This window comes from Aristolochia californica, unplaced genomic scaffold, assembly GCF_029961685.1.
Source record: "Aristolochia californica isolate CCGP_79_NKW_82.1479 unplaced genomic scaffold, dmAriCali1.0.hap1 SCAF_9, whole genome shotgun sequence".
NCBI lineage: Eukaryota > Viridiplantae > Streptophyta > Magnoliopsida > Piperales > Aristolochiaceae > Aristolochia > Aristolochia californica.
This window is the reverse complement of record NW_027182290.1, coordinates 2,366,608-2,379,012: the sequence shown is the minus strand read 5'-3', so window position 1 is coordinate 2,379,012 and position 12,405 is coordinate 2,366,608. Positions and strand designations below refer to the sequence as shown.

Genomic DNA, 12,405 nt, shown 5'->3' with positions numbered 1-12,405 from the left:
CATGTAAAGAAGAATTGACCATACTCAGCCAGACCATCATAAATAGAATGAACAATCTATATAGTTGATTGTCTACGTTAACTTATTTACTTGGTGTGGCCTATGATGCTATGAGTGATGGACATTTTGGACCCTCTTCGGTTAGATGGATTGAACCAGGCTGGCTGCTTTGACCGTGACTTTGATAGAGATCAAGATGATCAGGTTAAGAGAAGTTGACACAATCTACCTCTACATTTATGTAAATCCTTTTTAGTCGGGGGGACTCATTATTCATGATCTAACTCACCCGTATGGCTTGGGATTTCAAAGTTCTGAGTCGAGTCTCTGAGTCGGAGTTGAAAAACCCACAGCGATGGAGGGGTGAGACAGAAAAGGGCCCTTCCCCCTTCCCTTTTATTTGGGGAAGGGAGGGGGGGGAGGGGACCTGCAGAGGTGGGACGAGTTCATTAAGACGAGTCGTGATCGCCAACCGCGCAACGTAGCCCGTACTAACCTTGCACTGTCAGCTCTTTTTTCTGTATTTCTCACGGTGAAGCCTTTCTGTCGGATGAAACTACCCTAAATCAGCTTATAAATCTTCTTATTCTGTTTCCCTGGTCTAAAAGCAGAGAGAGAGAGAGTGAGTGAGTGAGTGGAGAGTGGTTGCAATGGGCATTAGATGGATTCTCGGCCTTCTCAACTACCTTCATGCCTACCCAGAAGTCGTAGTGACTGTCATCTGCTTCTTCATCCTTCGGCGAATGAGTCTGAATCCCTCTGCTTTGAGGAGTTGGCCAGTCGTCGGAATGCTCCCGTCGATGCTTGCAAATACTCACCGTATCCACGACTGGTCGGCGGAAATCCTGCAGAAGTCCGGCGGAACTATCTTCTTCAAGGGACCGTGGTTTGCTGGCATGGACTTGCTGGCCACAGCTGACCCCACTAACGTGAGATACATTACCAGCACAGCCCGCGCAGGCGACTACCCCAAAGGCCAAGACTACACGGAGATGTTCGACATCCTCGGCAACGGGATCCTTAACGCCGACTCCGATTCGTGGCGGATTCAGAGGAGGTGGGCGCACTTGCTGATGCGGCAGATGCGATTCCGGCGATACGTCGAAAGCACTGGGCGGGAAAAGGTGGAGAAGGGACTCTTGCCGGTGCTTGACCATATGGCGGGTGAAGATGTACCTGTCGACCTTCAGGACGTCATGCAAAGGTTCACGTTCGATGCCACCTGCGTCTTCGTCTGTGGGGTTGATCCAGGTTGTCTCTCCGTCACCTTCCCTGTCGTCCCGTTCGCCAAAGCCGTCGACGACGCCAAAGAGGTGATCCATCTTCGCCACACTGTGCCCAGGACATGGTGGAAGCTGTTCCGGTGGCTTCGGATAAGGAACGAGAAGACCATGGCTGAAGCTACCGAAATCGCCGACGGTTGCATCGTCGAGTACATCTCCACGAGACGGAAAGAACTCGAGCAAGCTAAATCAGATACAACAGAGAAGAATAAAGAAGAAGAAGAAGTGGACTTACTGACATCCTACTTGGACTACGAAGCGGAAGAAGAAATGGAAAGAATGAAGTCAGATAAGTTTCTCCGCGACGTGATCTTGAACATGCTAGTGGCGGGGAGGGACACCACCAGCGCCGCCCTCACCTGGTTCTTTTGGGAGCTTTCACGGAACCCGCGACTGGAAGCAAAGATCTTGGACGAACTGAGAACCAAGTTGCCCGCAACTGAGAAACAGGAAGAGAATTCCAGCTCCACCACGAAGAAGAAACTGAGAGTGTTCAACGCAGACGAGCTTGGAGGGCTCGTCTACCTTCATGCAGCCCTCAGTGAGTGCTTACGGCTCTACCCACCAGTTCCCATCATCCACAAATGCGCGACTGCGAATGACACCTTCCCTTCCGGCCACAGAATTCGACCTGGACTGAAGATATATTACTGTCTGTATGCCATGGCGAGAATGGAGACCATCTGGGGCAAGGACTGCAACGAGTTCAAGCCAGAGAGATGGATATCGGAAGCCGGGACTGTAAGAACAGATCATTCCGACAAGTTCTTCACGTTCAACGCAGGACCAAGGAGTTGCTTAGGGAAGGGCGTATCTTTCACTCAGATGAAGATGGCTGCAGGTGCTATACTATACAATTTCCAAGTCCAGGTGCTGAAGAACCAAATTATCTGTCCGAAAGTCTCTGTCATTCTGCACACTGAAAATGGGCTGAAGGTGAAGATCAGGAGAAGAGAACTTTGATCGATGAGAATCTGTCAAAACAGTTATTACATTCATGGCTTGTTCTTATATCTATCAATTCCAAAATAAGTTAAAAAATCAACTCCAACAACGATGAATTAATGGAGACTTTTGCAAGGTACTCCTTTTTCATTCATTTACTAACTTTAGAACTCTCACGCGTCATTGTCTATAAAAATCAAAATATCTTAGAAATGCATTAAATTATTGTTATTTAAAGACGAGTCTAGATTGTGAAGTTGGTGTAAATCTCTCTGATTTCAGAGAGGTTTCTGTATTATCAAACTCTCATTTGAAATTACAAAATCCGTCGGGTTTGAGAAGCCCTATTCGAAAAGGAAGAGGAAGAGGGAATTTACAAGTATACCCTTGGACCAAAGAAAAAGACAAGTATGCCCCTTTACATATACATATTTACATTAAGACCCCCCCTCAAACTTATGAAGGGGCAAGTAACATAAGTTTGCCTATGAGATGATGAAAACGCGGAGCTGGATGCGATTTGGTGAAGACGTCTGCAAGTTGAGATGTGGAGGAAACATGGGGCAAGGTAAGAGAGCCTTGTAAGTAGTGATGCCGCACAAAGTGACAATCAATTTCAATATGCTTCGTACGCTCATAAAAAACTGGATTCTTGGCAATCTGAATGGCACTTTGATTATCACAAAACATAGGGGTAGCAGACAGTTGAGGAAAGCCAAGTTCTTCAATTAAGCAGCGAAACCAAATTAGCTCAGCAGCAGTGGTGGCCATAGCCCGATATTCTGCCTCGGCAGAAGAACGAGAGACAACAAATTGTTTCTTACTCTTCCAAGCCACCAAAGAATTGTCAAGGAAGATACAATACCCAGTAGTAGATTTTCGATCTGTAGGATCACCAGCCCAGTCAGCATCAGAATAACCAATGAGAACCAAATCAGAGGTGGAAGACAAAAGTAAACCATGATGTACAGTGCCACGTAAGTAGCGTAAGATATGGAGAACTGTTGTTCAATGAGTGGTATGAGGGGCGGAAGCAAACTGACTAACCATATGAACAACATAGGTAATATCAGGACGGGTTACCGTCAAGTAAACTAGGGACCCAACTACCTCTTTGTATCGGGTAACATCTGACAACAAGTCACCATCTGTAGGGCTAAAGCGATGATTGAGTTCAATGGGAGAATCCATAATCCGATCATCTGTCAATCCTGCACGACTGATCACTTCAGAGATGTATTTGGATTGAGACAAAATATAACCTTCAGGAGAATAAGCAACCTCAATACCCAAAAAATACCGTAAATATCCAAAATCCTTCATTTCAAAGAGAGAAAGAAGTTGTCGTTTAAGGTCTGCAATGCCAGCTTCATCATCACCAGTCACAATCATATCATCAACATATAGAAGGACCACAATATGCCCGACAACAGTTTTACGAATAAACATGGCAGAATCATAGTTGGAAGCAACAAAGCCAAGGTGGATCAAAGAGGAACTGAACTTCGCAAACCAAGCACAGGGAGCTTGTTTGAGACCATATAAAGCTCGTCGAAGGCGGCAAACATAACTAGTAGGATGAGGAAGGCCTAGTGGTGGCCGCATATATACCTCCTCGGTCAAATCACCATTTAAAAAGGCATTTTTAACATCCATTTGATGAAGATGCTATTTTGAACCGCTGCAATAGAAATCAAGGTGCGAATGGTCTTCATTTGAGCAACTGGAGCAAAAGTCTCATCATAATCAAGGCCTTCTGTTTGGGAGAATCCTTTTGCAACTAACCGAGCTTTGTATCGCTCAAGTGCACCATCAGATTGAGTTTTGATTTTGAAAATCAATTTACAACCAATAGCATGCTTACCTGGAGGAAGTTGAACCAACTCCCAGGTACCTGTTTGGTGCAGGGCGGTGAGCTCATCATTAATAGCTTGTCGCCAATTTGCATCGGATACAGCTTCCTTGTATGAGTTAGGCTCAACAAAAGAATGAATCTTAGACAAAAAGGTTAGATAGGGGGAAGAGAGCACATAGGAAGATGGACTATACCTCTGAGGGGGACGGCGAACACAAGTGGAAATGCGAGGGGTGGCAAGATGCAGATCACCAGAGTCCAGAGAGTCGAGAGGGAGAGGTGCCATAGGAGAAGGTAAGTCAGTACCTGCATGTGACCTGTTGTGAAGACATAGTAGAGGAGATCTCCGAATGGAGGGGTGAATCAGTGGACGGATGGTGAATGATTAACTGGTCATCATGGGGCTCATCAGGCACAAATGGATCAATGTGTAACAATTCTGTATCATGCAAACCAGGAGTAGACAACGGAATCCGAAAGTAACAGAACTGTTCCAAAAACTTAATATTGCGAGAAACAAAAAGTCTACCAGACTCAGGATGATAACATCGGTATCCTTTTTTACCAAAACCATAACCTAGAAACACACACAATGCAGATTTGGCAGACAATTTAGTGCGACAGGAAGGGGGTAATAAAACAAAGCAGGCACAACCAAAGACTCGCAAGTGATCATAGGTAGGACGAACACCATACAATCGTTCAAAAGGAGAGATACTGTCAGAAACAAATGATGAAATTCGATTAATCAAATAAGTGGCAGTATGAAGGGCTTCCCCCCAAAATTCAGAAGGGACAGAGGCATGGAGCAGTAAAGAGCGAGCAGTTTCAATAAGATGACGATATTTACATTCTGCAACACCATTCTGTTGAGGTGTATAAGGACAAGACAACTGATGAATAGTGCCCTCAGACTTCAGAAAATCATTCAATAAAGATGACATATATTCACCACCCGAATCAGAGCGAAAAAATTTAATGTGAGTGAAAAAATGGGTTCGCACCATAGCACAAAATTGAACATAAATAGAATAAAAGTTTGATTTTCGATGCATAAGAAATATCCAAGAGAAACGAGTAAAATTATCGACAATCAATGCACAATAGTGAGCCCCACCTTTTGTGGATACAGTTGCGGGTCCCCAAACATCAGAGTGAACAAGATCAAAGGGAGAGGAAGTAATTGAGTGACTCAATGTAAAGGGTAAATGACATTGTTTGCCAAGATTACATCCAACACAATCACGAAGAGGGAAAGATTTAATAGTGGAATCTAACATATTGTGTTTGATCATAAACTGTAAACAAGAAGCAAAAACATGTCCTAAACGAGTATGCCATAAGTAAAAAGAGTTATCTACAGAAAGTAAATCTTGCAACATGGATTGAACTGAAAAACTAGACACCTGCAGAGATATTGGCAATTTCAAATCATCAAGCAAGTAAAGACCACCTTCTCTATGGCCTATCCCAATCTACCTCATGGACTGGCGATCCTGTATAAGACAATGATCAGAAGCAAAGGTAATGGTGAGACCTAAATCAGTAAGTTTGCCAATTGAAAGAAGGTTAACAGCTAGATGGGGAACATAGAAAACATCAGACAAAGACCAAGTAGGGTGAGTGACAGTTCCAACCGAGGCTAGTGGCATGGGAGAGCAATTAGCAGCTTGGATGTTAACTGGGTGAGAAGGATTAACACAATCATGTAAAAGAGACAAGTGGGGTGTCATATGGTGTGTGGCTCCAGAATCTAAGATCCATTTATGAGTGTTACTGGAGCCAGCTAAACAAGACATACTTGTATGAGATGCAAATTGAGTACTGAGAGCAGACGACTTGCCAAGAATGCGAGTGAGCTCGGCAGCTAATAATGAGAAATCAGACGTAGAATCACTGCTGGTGGGAGCTGGGGCAGAAGAGGCATCCGAACAATCCAAAGATCCAATGGCAGCAGATGGACGAAAACCTTTATGCAGAGGTGGACGAATGAAGGCATGATGTAGTGCAGATTTGAAATGGCCTTGATTGTGACGACTAGAGGCATGATGTTGTGAAGGTTTGAAATTGCCTTGAGTTTTATTGTTGCTTTGCAATGAGGGACACTGGTGTTTCCAATGACCTTTACTATGACAGTAGGAACATTTATCTTGTGGAACTGGCACTTTTGGCTTCCCTGATGACTGATGAGTATGAAAGTGTGTTCCAGAACCAAGTATGCCCCCTGTTGACTGAGTATGAGAGTGTGTTCCAGAGATAAGTACATGGGACATATCTGGTGATGATGTCTTACTGGAAGAAATCCCACCTAAAGACCTCAATCATGTTTCTTCAGCCAACAATTCAGATACAGCTGCAGACAAGGTAGGTAGCGGAGCTCTATGGATCATAGATCCTCGTATCAGTTCAAAATCACTGTGAAGAGCCATAAGAAAGTCGGTAAGCTTGCGATCATCACATGCTCGGGTGTATTCAGGGAGCTTCCGAAAGGAGGGTGGATCCATCATATATAGTTGATCCCATAGAGGTGTCATAAACGAGTAGAATTCTTGAATTGTACGATCACCTTGTTTAGCAGACCGAAGTTCTATCTCAATTTGATACCTTTTTGGCAAAGTTTGTCTGTTCATATAGAGTTTCCAAATAGTCCCATATTTCTTTTGCAGTCTCATACTTCAACAATTGCAAACCGATAGACTAATCCACTGAGTTGTTGATCCAAGTGATGATTTTTGCATTATCAGTCAACCACTTCTTATTTTATTTGATGAAGTCAGTGGATGTAGGTTCTGGAGCAGTAATACTTTCATCAATGTAATCCCATAGGTCTTTTCCAACTAGAAAATTTCGCATCACAAACTTCCAAAGAGAGTAATTACTTCCATTTAACCGGACAGAAATAACCTTCATATCATGACTAATTGAATCCATAGATAGGTAAGTCCAAACTGAAACCAGCTATCAACCCAGCCACTATAATCAACTTCCCTCACAAACACAAATCTATATCACGCTTTCTCAAAAAAATAATAACACTAGAACTTCAAGCAACCACCAATAGAGATATTTCCGAAACCCACTCCAAAACCCCAAAATCAATAAATTTCTATTGTAAACCTACTACAGGAATTTTAAAATTTCGCGAGTCCGTAATACCTTCCACAGACAGAAATCGCACAAGTGAATACCAGAGGTCGACGAGACAGAGTAAATAAGCTGCAAATATCCGAGAAATAGAGAGGAAACAACCTTTGAGGGCACCGAAACGAGGATTCAACCCACGATAGAGCTTGTGCGAGGCGGCGAGGTGTCTTCAAGCACCAGGGATCACCGGACGAGAAGCAGACGAGCAGCGCGAAAGCATCAGACGAACAGAACGAGCACAAACCGAGCAAAATAAAAAATTTCGAGTGCGAGAGCAACTAAAACACCTTAGACTGAAAAATCGAAGCAAAATCACTCGATTTCCCGCTCTGATACCATGTTACTTACCATTGCGTCAAAAGACCGATCTATTAGCGAAGGCTCATCATGCATATTAAAGACAAGTCATTCCAACACTCCCCCGCACGGGGAACACCCGTGTACAAATGCAAATGCACAATCCCACCTAAACAGGGACGGCCAAAGACAAAGTCCCACCTATGCGGGGACGAAACAAACGGGGGGAGCGGGACTCGAACTCGAGACCACCTGCTCTGATACCATGTAAATATCTCTGATTTCATAGAGGTTTCTGTATTATCAAACTCTCATTCGAAATTACAAAATCCGTCGGGTTTGAGAAACCCTATTCGAAAAGGAAGAAGAAGAGGGAATTTACAAGTATGCCCTTGGACCAAAGAAAAAGACAAGTATGCCCCTTTACATATACATATTTACATTAACAGTTGGGTCCAAGGCTTATCCCAAAATAACTAGTCATCTTAGGAAACCTCTTTCCTAATTAATAAACTCAATATATTTGTTCTCATTAATTCATGTGGGATTATTCCTTAACACTCTCCCTCACGTGTAGGCCCTCTGGGCTCCTACATGTGGATAATTTGGTTGAAGGCTCACATACAAGTACCTGCTCTGATACCATGTGTAGTTAGGTCGAAGGCCTATCAGAAAATGACTAGCCATCTTAGGAAACCTCATTCCCAACTAATAAACTCAACATATTTGTTCTCACTAATCCATGTAGAATTGTTCCTTAACATAGATCCCTGTACCAATTCGTCCACAAATGGACCAAACCACTTACATAACTCGAGGTGAATGAGCTCCATATGTTGTCGGGCCAGGTTCCTTTGACCTCAATCTCAGTGATAGGTTTATTCTACCAAATTTCTGTACCAACTGGTATCAGAGATCCCATCTATTTAAAGAACATAGCTATATATGTAGGGTTATCAACATAGTGCAGAATATTGAATTGATGGTCTCAAATTAGATGGTTCATGCTACATATGTTTTCATATACTTCATGCAAAATATACATGTTACATGTAAAAATCGCAACATCCCTTGCTTTTCTTTCTACTCAAGTGAGGGATGGGCATTTGTCTTACAAATTTTTGTCACTTTCGAAGAGCGAAGGTCCCCCCCATGTGAACAATAAATCATTGAAGAATTATGATGAAGCTTTAGATCCTAGAAAATACAAAAGATTGGAGAAATTTTGTTCCAATTCTGTCAAAATTTCCTGAGCTGTTATATAATTTACAATAAAATCCATCTAATTTGAACATCAAATGTAGCACAAGACCAAATTTCCCTCATCCCAAGTCAAATGGAAGCCAACAACAAGATCAAGAAGACCTAAACCCAGTGATTAGATCAAAGGACCAAACCAAAGATATAACCCTATACACCTGAAATTTTATAAATCCTTCTTATTGTAGTTACAATCGTTCATCTTCATAGACCGGGTCCCTATTTATATCGACGATAGAGATGTCATCCTCAATGGCAGCAAGCATTGTCAACTCTACTCTTGAGCATATCACACTTAGAGCAGTAGGGTTGCTATGGTTAGACTTAGAGGTTGAAGATAAGTCCCAAATTTTGAGATCAATTGGTCTAACATAGGCGTGAAGCAGGAAAGAGGATAAGTTAAACAATGCAATCCAACAAATTAATCTCGAGACCAAGCCATTGATCCGGCGTGAAATGCCTCTGGGTTTCTCAAATGCATCTCATCTCAATTAACAATCATGCAGGCATGACTCTCCTACAAGAAGGAGAAGCCAAATCGAACAAAATTACTGTTATATGTTTCAAGGTCCAATTAGATGAAACACACAGGTCTTGATAAATGGCAGCCTTCAAACCTTTAATCCGAAGCTTACTTAACCTTAGTCTTTGTTTATCATACAATATGGAAGCTTTCAAGTCCACCCTAATTCGATTCCAAGATGACTTTGGTTGAATCACAAGTCGGAAAAGCACGGTGTTAACGGGATTGAGCTAGGAACAGTGAACAGGTAGCTAAGACCTGGTTTTGCTCGGTCTTCCCTATAAATAGTGACTTGAGTACTTAACATGGAAGAGTTCTTCAACCTTGTCTGCATCTAAGTTTCTCAAACCAGGTAGCTAAGACCTCATCAATGTGTGCAAGGAATTATTACGAAGAGCCATTACTATTTTAGACTTTGAGGGATTTGACTCAGCTTCTCAGATGATGAATTAATGGTTCGTTCTCTACAAGCACACGAGTAGAAGCTCATGTAAAAGAAAATCACTGGTGTATGAGTCCGCTCATGATAAGGGATTAGTATAATCCCTTCAGTTATCGGATAAGATCTCATTGTATTTATCTCATCAAGTTAAGTCCTACGTGCATCCAAATGGTGTGGAAAGAGTGTTTTTTTGCAGGGATAAGTTTTTCCGAATCCGACCTAACCCGACTTAGTTGTCATCCTTATTTCCTAATATTTATACAAATATATTATTTTTTGTGTCTTCTTCCTCTCTACCAGCGACTGCACAACTACAATCATGTTTGTTGGCTTGGACATTGAAAAAATGAACAAAGCTGAAAAGACCAGCAAAGCGTCATCGATCTGAGTCTTTTGTTTCTGGGCAGATATTCTTCGTTTACATCGTCTTTCATTAATAATTTAAAATGCTGTGACAGGGTGAAACTTCTTTGTTGCTTCGTTGAGAATCTGTGGGGAGTTGGTGGTTAGCCGTCGACCGTGTGACCGTCTCTTCCTCGGACCTACCGAGGACATTAACGTATGCGAGTTGATTTAGAAAACGGTTTTCTGATTTATTGAGTGGATATACGATTCAAGCGAGTCAGATCTGATTTTATACTGGATGAGGTGAGTTAAATCCCGAGTCTGAGTAAAGAAACAAACCCTGATTTAGACACTTGAGTATGAGAGAAAGAGAGTTCAATGTTTGACTAGGCATACTCCTTCAAAGTTCTAATCTTTGGAGAAAAAAGATGAGAAAATGGGTGGTCTTGACCAAGGAGGTGCAAGGTATTTTGAACCGGTTCATTAGGGTCTGTTTGAAACCCCTATAAAAGAAAAATGAAGATAATTTAACTTTTATTATTTTAAAAAAATATTAGTAAAAATAAGATAATAATAATAAAAAATTCACTAACTATTTTGGGAATAATAATGGTTAAATTCTTATTTTCTTTTCTTTTCCATGGGTTCCAAACAAACTCTTAATTCCTAATTACCCCACTTAAGTTGGATCCAAAGAACTCGAGGAAAATTTGGAGAAACTCACCTAGAATAGAAGGGGCGAGTCTAATCTCCCAATCACACCATTCTCTAGATTGAGCCATCAACTTTTAAATGTGGAAAAAAGGGCGAAGGGGACCCCTTTCCTCTTTTCCATTGTCGACTTAGCTCATACCCTAAAAAGAAAAAAAAAATCCCCTCTTGGTTTAGCAGGTGACACATACTCCCTTACTATTGATTAGAAGGAGCGAGTCTAATCTCTCATATCTAACATGTCCCGATCTAAAATTGAATTGATTCGGCCAAGTCACAAGTCGACTCTTGGATCATCACGCCGTTCTCTAGATTGAGCCATCAACTTTTAAATATGAAAGGGCGGAGGGGACCCCTTTCCTCCCTTCCATTGTCGACTTAGCTCGTACCCTAACGAAAAAAAACAAAAAAAAAAAAAAAAAAAAACTCCCCTCTCTCTTGGACTAGCAGGTGACACATATTCTTACTATTGATTCAACTAAGTAAATTGTTACGAGTATTAAGCAGTATTAAAAATAGTATTTTCATTAATCTAAGTTAATTTTCGCATGAAATAAAAAACATGAACCTTCCCAAAGTAGAATCCACCCAATCTCACGAGGGCAGGTTAAATGCGTATGGACCCATGGTACCGCGCTAGAGACGCGCGTTTGGAGACTATGAGGTTCGACGCGCCTCTTTCAGCCGGCACTCGGCCGTCATTTTCCACTACCAAGTCATTCCCTGCCAGGCCAACGGCTATTTTGCCAGCAAACCATTCTAGAGATCGCCACAAACAAGTTATCTGAAAATCTCGACAAGAAATCATGCTTTTCGGGCTATAAAACTGATTGTTGGAGCTTCGTTATCCCCATTTCAATCGTTCTTCGCAATCATTACCGTTCCTTCTCCCTTCGCCAAACGAGAATTCCAAGCAAAGGAACCGAAACCTCGTATCAAAACAACCCCGCAACTCCTTTTCTTTTCCCTCTCCGCCCTCTTTCCATCTCTCCAGGCTTATATATTTCATGATCCTTCTCCACAATTGTGTCCACTTCTGAAGGAGAGGCACCCACATGGCCTGCTGTGTCTTCTTCGCCCCCAAATGGCGCCAGAAGCCTTCGTTAGAGAGGATAGGATATCGGCCTTTGGTGAACGAGGATGTGGAGCGCGGTCGGAATTCGGTGACTGTGGTGGTGGGGAAGGAGAAGAGGGAGTTTGTGGTCGACCCGTTTGTTTTGGAGAAAGACCCATTTCGAATTCTGCTCGAGATGATGAGAAAGGATATGAAGAAGAAGAAGCAAGGATCCCGAGAAGAGGTGATTTTTGTCGATGTCGATGCGATTTTGTTCGAACATATGTTGTGGCTGATGTATAATGATTGTTCTTCTTTTCGTAAGCTTGATTTGGAGGAAATTATAGACTTTTATGCTCAGGATTCTTGAGCGTCTGATATTGAGAAAAAACACAGAGGCGGAAAACTCCATCTGTAATATATCTGTAATAAATCTCTTTGATCTTCTTCTCACGCTTTTATTTATTTTTATAATATTTCATCATTCGCTCCTGAGTTTTGGCAACCAGGCCCCGTTTTGCAGTGAACAGAAATGGAGGAGAGAGA

The 12,405-nt window shown here is 42.2% G+C and overlaps 2 protein-coding genes across 2 annotated transcripts; both read left to right on the top strand.

The window, feature by feature from the left end:
* Positions 1-650: 650 nt before the first annotated feature.
* Positions 651-2,246, top strand: LOC137940168 (alkane hydroxylase MAH1-like). Its single transcript, XM_068785102.1, has one exon. The coding sequence runs from the start codon at positions 651-653 to the stop codon at positions 2,244-2,246; it is 1,596 nt and encodes a 531-aa protein (XP_068641203.1).
* Positions 2,247-11,526: 9,280 nt separating this feature from the next.
* LOC137942111 (auxin-responsive protein SAUR77) lies at positions 11,527-12,310 on the top strand. Its single transcript, XM_068787795.1, has one exon. The coding sequence runs from the start codon at positions 11,861-11,863 to the stop codon at positions 12,227-12,229; it is 369 nt and encodes a 122-aa protein (XP_068643896.1). The 5' UTR covers positions 11,527-11,860; the 3' UTR covers positions 12,230-12,310.
* Positions 12,311-12,405: the final 95 nt, after the last annotated feature.

What these genes read in the sequence shown, in the direction of transcription:
- LOC137942111 (XM_068787795.1), top strand. Translation starts at nt 11,861, where the DNA reads ATGGCCTGCTGTGTCTTCTTCGCCCCCAAATGGCGCCAGAAGCCTTCG.
- LOC137940168 (XM_068785102.1), top strand. Translation starts at nt 651, where the DNA reads ATGGGCATTAGATGGATTCTCGGCCTTCTCAACTACCTTCATGCCTAC.